Source organism: Rhagoletis pomonella, unplaced genomic scaffold, assembly GCF_013731165.1.
Source record: "Rhagoletis pomonella isolate Grant_MI unplaced genomic scaffold, Rhpom_1.0 Rhpom_scaffold_00004, whole genome shotgun sequence".
Classification (NCBI taxonomy): Eukaryota; Metazoa; Arthropoda; class Insecta; order Diptera; family Tephritidae; genus Rhagoletis; species Rhagoletis pomonella.
In genome coordinates, this window is record NW_023458558.1 from 19110195 (window position 1) to 19118715 (window position 8521).

Here is an 8521-nt window from a genome sequence, read left to right on the forward strand (position 1 = left end):
ATATCTGGGTGTAAGCATTTTTCTAGACTCACACGCTGTTTTGCTACAAGTCAATAATTTGTCTGCAAAGAAAGCGCCCTTCGAATTTCACGCTCAACCCAACTGAGTCATCAAAACTGGTTTTTTTTTTTGCATAAAACAAAGCTAATTTGGTATAAACTTATAATTAATAAATTATGTATGATATCAGTATAAAAAATAAACCGTTAAACTACTTGAGCATTTATGCAAAAATAAAAATAATCAAAACAAAGAGAATGCCTAACCAAAAAAAAAAACAAAAAAAAACAACAACAATGAATCAATGGACACTACTGGCTCTCAGGTTATTGAACTGATTACACTAACGCGCTTGATCATAAGCAGTAGTGTCTTAGCGTTTATTTCTGAATTTTATTCAGTTGACTTTTGCATGCTTCGATTCTTCTGCTCACTGAACCACATACATACATAATTACATATATGTAAATAAAGCGAGCTTGCTTAGTTTGTAGATCAGTAGCTATAGGCTTAAATATTTTTGCATTTTGTTTTTTTTTTATACATTTTTTTTGCTCTAATGTGTGCTAATATTATTTATAAACACTTTGTCTCATAATATTTCCTTAATATTTTTAGAAAAGCTCTATCTAACATTTTTGTTTCTTTACGGAGTCAGAAAAGAACTCTTTAGAAAATCAAGTCCTTTTGTTGAAAATCTATATATTAATACGCTAAAATAAATTTTGTGACCGTTCATTTGGCGACTCTACCAAGCCGATTTCAAAACCAAGAATACCATTGTCGATTAGTAGAGTTTTTACGGTTTCAAAATTGGTTGAAAATTACGGCCAAAATCGTCGTTCAAAAATTTCCGTATTTGTGTATGGTTGTTGTTGCTACCTGCTCAATTTGAGCTGATTTCCCATTTTGTTTTACTTCGTATTTGGAATTAAACTGTGAAATAAAGATAAATATGAAGGTGAAGAAAAAAACGATAACGACTAAGACAAAAAACGAAGGCAAAAGTGAATATAAAGATGAAAATGGAGATAATGAGAAATACATAAGGATTAGGGTAACTTAATTGAAATTTTTCGATAGGAATGGAAATAAATATAGCCATAAAAGTTATCGAAGTTTATAAGTATCGAAATTTATCCATGGTTATTAAGTTATCGCAACGTTTCGAATTACTCAAATTGATCAATGTTTATTGAGTTGTCGAAATTTTTAGACAGAGAAACTTAGTTGTCGAAATTCACGGATGGTTATCGAGCTATAAAAATGTGTGGGATTATCGAAATTTGTCAAGCTAAAGAAATCAAGTTATCGATATTTATTGAATTATCATTATTTATCGATTTAACGAAATTTATCGAGTTATTCGTAATGCACGGAGTTCTTTATCGATCTACTGAAATTGGTCGATTTATCAAATCGAAGTTTATGGAGTTTTCAAAATATATCGATTTATCGAAATTTAAAGGTTATATAAGCTTATCGAGTTTTCACTGCTTATTGAATTTTATCGTATTAACAGAACGTAACGATTTATCGAATTTTTTTGATAGCTTTCGAAAAATATGGAGCTGTCAAAAGTAAAAATTTATAAAGGTATCCAAAGCGTATATATATTTTTGAGTTATCGAAATTTATCGAACCCTCGATTTTCACAGTTATCGAAATTAGTCGAGTTATCGAATTTTGTTGAGTTATCGGATTTTAGTGTTTTTGAAATTCATCCAATTATCGATATGAATCAAATCATTGAAACTTATCGATAAACTGGAATGTTTCGGGCCAATTCCAAGTCCTGCCGAAGGCCTCCGAAGACCTTCAAAGGAATAAAAAATTTAATTCACATTTTAGTTCAAAAGCTGAAGATTTTCCGATAAGTTACTTTGTACCTGCTAAGTTTTAAGTTAGAAAACCTTTCTAGGAAAAAGTTTTCTTCAAATGCTGTTCTTATTGGGTAATGTAACCAACATAGTAGTTATTTTTGGATTTATTAAATTAAGTATTTAATGAGTAATTAGCAGAGTTTTGTACAATGCTGGATTTTGAAGGCAAAAGAGTTAAGGCCCTTCTATATTGGGATCACAATATTTAATTTTCTGCTTCAAACGATAAGCGATATGTAAGTTACTTAGTTGGCCTACCAACAGTGTCCAGTGTTTCGCAGCACAACTCAAGAATTTCTATTTATGTAGCGTATGTAGGCGTTGGGACACATTTCCATAAATAAATTCATACATATTTATGCAAGTTAGTAGCGTAGCTTATGCGTGAAGAATGTGACTAGCTTTAGGTCGTATGATTTTAATTAATTTGAAATATGTATACTTCTTAAGCTCCGGCGTAACATAAATATGTAGACAGTTAATAATTTATAGCTGTTTTTTAATTGCGTTATATTGTATGATAGTGACGCGGTCTTTAGATAACTGAGCATTATTCGCTTTTTTGCTGACATTTAAAATAGACATACATACATATGCATGGATACAGGAACTATCGTTTAAGGCATATATTTTATTTTTATTCTAAGTTTGAAGTGTTTATTAAGCTCAGTTTATAGCAAAGTGCCCATGAATCACTTTTCTTGGAAACTTAACTCTCAGCAACTCTATAAGCGATTACACTGTTGTATGTAATGGAAAAATCCGACAAACGGGAGATAGGTCATCTCTAATTAACTGTTTTGCCAAGTTGGCGCATAGCCCCAAACAAAATTTTCAAATCAAAACTTTGTCTAGTTGGTTTTTTTTGTAATTTTTTTACCGAAAAATGTTATGACAACAGTTATTCATTTATTAGACTAACAATTGTTTCACAGTGTTTTAAGTTTAGAAGAAGTTAAGTGGTTGACCAATGCCTTAAGTTCAGTTGCACTCTTACAGCTATGATCCATGGCTTGCGTTGTCATCCCTCTCGCATTAGCGTTTCGTGGTTAGAAGTAGCATTGTCTGAGCATTAGTTCAGGACCAATTTGATACGCTATCTCTGAAGCTACTTTTAGTTAGTATGAAAATGGTCTGTGCGCAAACTTTAAGTCAAATCGTAGGAAATCGGCTTCTTTTTTTTGCACAGGGTTTCCACCTAGTTAGTAATTCAGAATCAATTTAATTGACGAGCTTAAATAAATATCAAATGCGCGTCAAACGAGAGCAAAGCCTTTACTTCTTAAATACTTTACAAGGTAGAGGCTTAAAAGTAACATTTGTTTTCAAAACATTTGTGACGTGTGTTACCACCACCAGTTAAAAGTTCTTTGAACAATATCGAGACAGGCTCGATTAACAGCCTTATTATGTATCTCGAACGATAGGCTGCATGAACGAATTTTCTGCAGACGACATCGTCTCTGATTGCGATTTCGGCTTGCTTTTCATCGATTACGTTGCAATCGTCTGGGCTGCGTTTAAACCGGCTAAATGATGCCGCCGGCCTAATTTTTAAAGCATTCCACTGCAGACGAATTGTTCGTGCGGCTTATCTTTCGGGATAGATAATAAGGCTGTAAGATAACCATCTGAGCAAGAGCATCATAATTAGACAGCAGAGGTTCCGAAAACTTTTTTCTCATAGAACGCTTTTAGAATTTTACTGGTTTCGTGTGGCACCATGCCACTACATTTCAACGTCGCGGCTGAGTTCCGATGCTAAATTCGAAGTGGTAAAAATAAAGAGGAAAATAATATAGTTTCTTGCGTTCTGTTTTATTAAAATTATATTGATGGTTGCATACTGGTAAGTTTTTACAAATAAAAAATCGCCGGCCTTCTTAAAACAGATTTCAAAAAGCCATCAAAATTTTGTGAATTTTGGAGAAAATGAAGAATTACATTTATTTAATTTCTAAAGAAGTTCGTATTTCTTCATGAAAGTGTCGAAATGAAAGCATTTACAATACCTACACTGAGAGAAATAATGCATAGTAAAAATTAATACTTTATAATTGATTATCGTTTAAAAATGTTCGTATTTAAAAATAATATTTTCATACAATATTTATTACGCAAGTATTTGACTGTTCACATCTGAGTATGGATATGTAAGTGTACATACGCACCCCAAGCATGCAGAGAGCCGCTCTGAGAGCGGTGACAACACACACATACATACATAGTACATACATGTTTATCCGTACAAATCGCGTGCTGTGGTGTTGATGGATATTCAACATTTGAAAGCAAATTTATATGGCTGGGTGTAGCTGAGTGCGCAAAGATGCTTGCCACAAGTTGTTGGTATCCGGAGATGGTCGGGTTCGAATTCCACTGCAGGCAACATGCAAATTAAATTTTTTTTTTAATTTTTGTGTTGATTATTCACTTCACGGATGCTTTTTCAGTACGAACGCGGTCATTTTAATATGCGCGTAATTGAATTGAATATTTACCAATATACAGTACTATCGTCGGCGTTTATAGTAAGATCAATTACGTTTCTATTTGATTTTAATATTTTTCCCCCTAAGTGTATGTCAAGTGAGCGGGGCCGCCTTATTTATTTCTAAACAAAATAACCAATATTGAAGCAACATTTTTCATGTTGTTTCTCTTTTGGTGCAGTAATTCCTCTAGCAACAACATACATATGTACCTATACCCAAGCACATCTACAACATTTGTATCACTTTTAAAACCTCTATCGATCGGTCTCGGCCCAAGCCGACAAATGGTTGCAGTGCCAAATAAGAAGAAGATACCACGCGGAAGACAGTGTGTGCGAGTAACTGCATTTAAATTTTAACACAGTCTATGTGTTAATGGAGCTGAGTTTTTTTAGATATAGCAAAATCAATTACTTCTTCCATTCTAATGATTTTTGTTAATTAAATTTATAGGATTTTTCTGCTGTGGAAACCTTCTCAACCCAAACGCCAACACACGTGAAATACAACGCCGACTCCAAAAGCAACAAAAATAACAGCAGAACTAACTCCACTTACTACATACGAATATCAAAAAAAAGAATTTCGCTCACTCTTTGTGCCGCTTCGGCGATGAACAAAGCAACAAACTTTTAGCTTTCACCTGCCCGTTGGCTGCAAGGTCGAAGCGTATATAATTTGTGTTCTTCGATTGTTCACATGCATCTAAATACCTGCTAGCCCTCACTGATATTCATACGTATGTACATACAAACATATTTATTGCAAAAAAAATTAAATGACTTTGATGGGTTTTCTATCGGTTTTCGGCTTAGTTGTGAAATGAATAAGTATTCAATTGTTTGTGTGAAAATAATAGTGTTTTCGCTAATTTCATTTTATTTTGTTATAGCCAATATTGAATTGAAATTACTAAGGAATAAATCAAGAGTACTCATTCTTGTAGTATTTAACATCATTTAGTTGCGCTACATAGCTTCATTGCATTCTTTAAGAATTTATGGGCTAACTTTTAGAGTGTAAATGCGCGCTTGAGAATTTGCAAGAAGCATCATAAAATTTATAAGAAATATAAGCAGCCAAAATGTGGGTCGTTCTTTCATAGAATTTTATTAAGATTTTCTCCAAATTTTATTGCGGTTTTTTTTCAAGTCGTATGTTTACTTTTAATTCGGGTACGGCGCCTGAGAAATTTTGTACAAAATTTGCATGGCATAATTACATTGATACTATTAATGAAGCTATTTTACAGCAAATAATAAATTTAAGAGAAATATGAAGTTCTTTGTTTTTTTTTTTTAAAACAAAAACGTAACTCCAAAAACCCATAGGAAACACGCTTTTCTATCGGAAGTTAAATTAGAGTCGCATACTGGTAGTCTGCTGATTTTTTGCATAGTAAATAGTAATTTTTGTAATCTTTTAAGATTATTCGAAAAACTTCATTTTCGGTGTTCAAAGATTAGTGGACCCAAGATTTTTTCTCACTCACCTGAATTATCATCTTGAAACAATGCCCAAACGTTATTATTCATACGTGCTAGTTAAACCCCACGAATAGGTTGCTCTATGTAGTGCCGTTTTTACGGTAGGGGCTTAACTCAAATTCGGCAGTTAACTTTAAATTTTTGTACTGAATACTTGTAGCTAACTTTCGAATGAGAATTAACTCATCACTGTAAAAACAGCCCATAGTGACAATCTTTTCTACCCAGGGTTAAAGATTCGTTTTTCATTGCACTTTATGTGGACTTCGTCGATACAATTTTAAACATGGCAACCATTTCAACTGTAATATTACCTAAAAATTAAAGAAGTAAAATACTTTCCTACTATGGAAAACTAATTTTTCCAGAATTTTCCATTATTTTTTTTTTCAATTTCCTTAAGCAGCTAACATAGGACAATCTATTCCAGAAGGCATTGCAATATTTTATTCAGTATTATATTGGAGATACTAAATTTTGTGCAGGTGGCAACCCTATTCAAAAGTTTGTACTTTTTACCTAAACTGCAGCCGGATTCCAACACTTGCAACCCTACTATTCATGTTCAGCCATCTGAAACTATTTAAAAAATAAATATTTTTCAAATAGGCACAATTCATTGATTTAATATTTGGTTTCAATAGATCAATAATTATGTGTTCTAAGGCTATGGCAGTATTATAAATTGAGTGAATTAGCGGTAAATAACTTTTTTTTTGTATTTTTTACATTGTAACTAATTCAGTGATCTCCCGTACCAGTATGTTTGCATGCATTCATTTAAAAAAAAAAATAAATATTTATTTGATCAAAAATGATGGGTACCAGTGTTGCCAGAAAATTTTTGTTAAAAATCTTCCAAGTGATGATAAAATCGTCAAAAAAAAACCATAAAAAGGTTACTGAAACTTGAAACAATCTCTTTTCTCTAGAAATATTTTTACTGAAGATTTTATAACAAAAAAAATTATTTTTTTATTAAAATTTTATTAACCATATAAAATCATAACACACTTTATTAAAAACAAAATAATAACAAATTTATGAATTCACAACAGTTTTACTTGACTAGTTCACAAAACATACCATATGTTGTGTTGCCATATGAGCAAAAATGGGAAAATTATATTTTCCCTTAAGTTTTAAGGCAATTTTCTAATTTAAATATAAGGAAATATTTCCTGCAGGAAATTTTGTTATCAGTTAGTTCATTGAATAATATGTATGTTATTTATCTAAATGCAATTAAATATATTGCTGTTATAACTTATAAGTAATGTGAAGTTTAGTAATTCGTAAAAGTTGTATTATATTTAATTTTTTCGTATAACAATTAGCTGCCAAAATTTTTTCCGGGCACTGTTTTTTTTTGATATTTTGTGTGTTGATGATTTTTCAGTACAAAGGATGATTTTCGAGAACCATTTTGACGATTTTATGTTCAACTACCTGGCAACACTAATTATAAGTAGCATCCATTTAAGAGAATTTTTTAGTAAGAGCTTGTCAGCTATGTACGCAAATTTCTACGGAACAGTGTTCGGAAGATGCATCAGACATTAAACTTGGAGACGCCGCCGCCGAAAAGCCTATCGGCATAAACCTCTAACACATACATGCATATCTATCTACATATGCACATGCATAAATACATATGCCCCACTCTGCACATTTAGCGCTTTTTTTTCAGCACAATTCTGATGCTGCATTTGGCCAACATTGCAAAAGGAGGCATAAACACCTGATGCCAGTGCCATAAAAGTATATAGGAATAAAGTATTTCAGCACTTTGCAATTACGGCAACCTTGCTTTCGGAACCACTAATTCCCTGCCAAATGTGCCACATTAATTGCGAACATCATATAATGCAACAACATTCTGCAACAACAACTGCATATTCGCTAAGCCTTATGCTGTGGGCTAAGCCTACATCGCTGCCACTGCCACTGCCTTTGCCGGCTTGCCGCCGTTGACCTATTTCGCTTTGCATTTTATTATCAGTATTATGTCTCATGTAAATCTCGATTACAAAAAAAAAAAAAAAAAACAAAAAAAAGGTAAACAAAAAACAAACACTTCAATACGGCGCGACTTTGACGGCAACTTAGTAATTTTATGCCATTTCTTACGCCGACTCTTCATACATACATCCATATGTATATACACGAATCTTGTTACAGCTATTATCATTTTTTATGGCCTCAAGACGTTGTTGACTGATTCGTCGTTATGTTTCGAGTTTGATACTTCTGCGCTTAATTTTTGCATGCCGTGCAGAAGTGGCGCTAACCTGATTTTCATCAAAGCGAAATTTTTTTAAATTTCTGTGTCAATTGCATGCGTCTATCGGCCGCGTGTGTTGTGTATGAGGCAGCAATTTTTTGTATTGGTACTTGCATAATCTCTTACAGCTGGTTTAGTTGATAAATAAATTCATTTGGAATAATCAATAGCAACTAAATTGAGCTACATAATTTTTGTTTATTTAATGATAAAATGCTTACTAATGATAGATATTGCAAAAGTTAAATAAGCAAAGTAATTAACGGCATTGAGATATTTAAATTCGCACAATTGCCTAATTGATGTCGAAATCATTGATTATGCGCTTAATATTTGCTACCATTTGTATGGTCGAGCTGTATGTACATAAAA

The 8521-nt window shown here is 32.5% G+C and overlaps 1 protein-coding gene across 1 annotated transcript in view; it reads right to left on the reverse strand.

Annotated features, from left to right (window-relative positions):
* Positions 1–6120: 6120 nt before the first annotated feature.
* Positions 6121–8521, reverse strand: part of LOC118738132 (protein phosphatase Slingshot-like) — a 6144-nt gene continuing 3743 nt past the window's right edge. The window contains exon 8 of the mRNA XM_036469054.1: positions 6121–6179. Coding sequence (XP_036324947.1) covers positions 6121–6179 — 59 coding nt within the window. The remainder of the gene's footprint in view (positions 6180–8521) is intronic.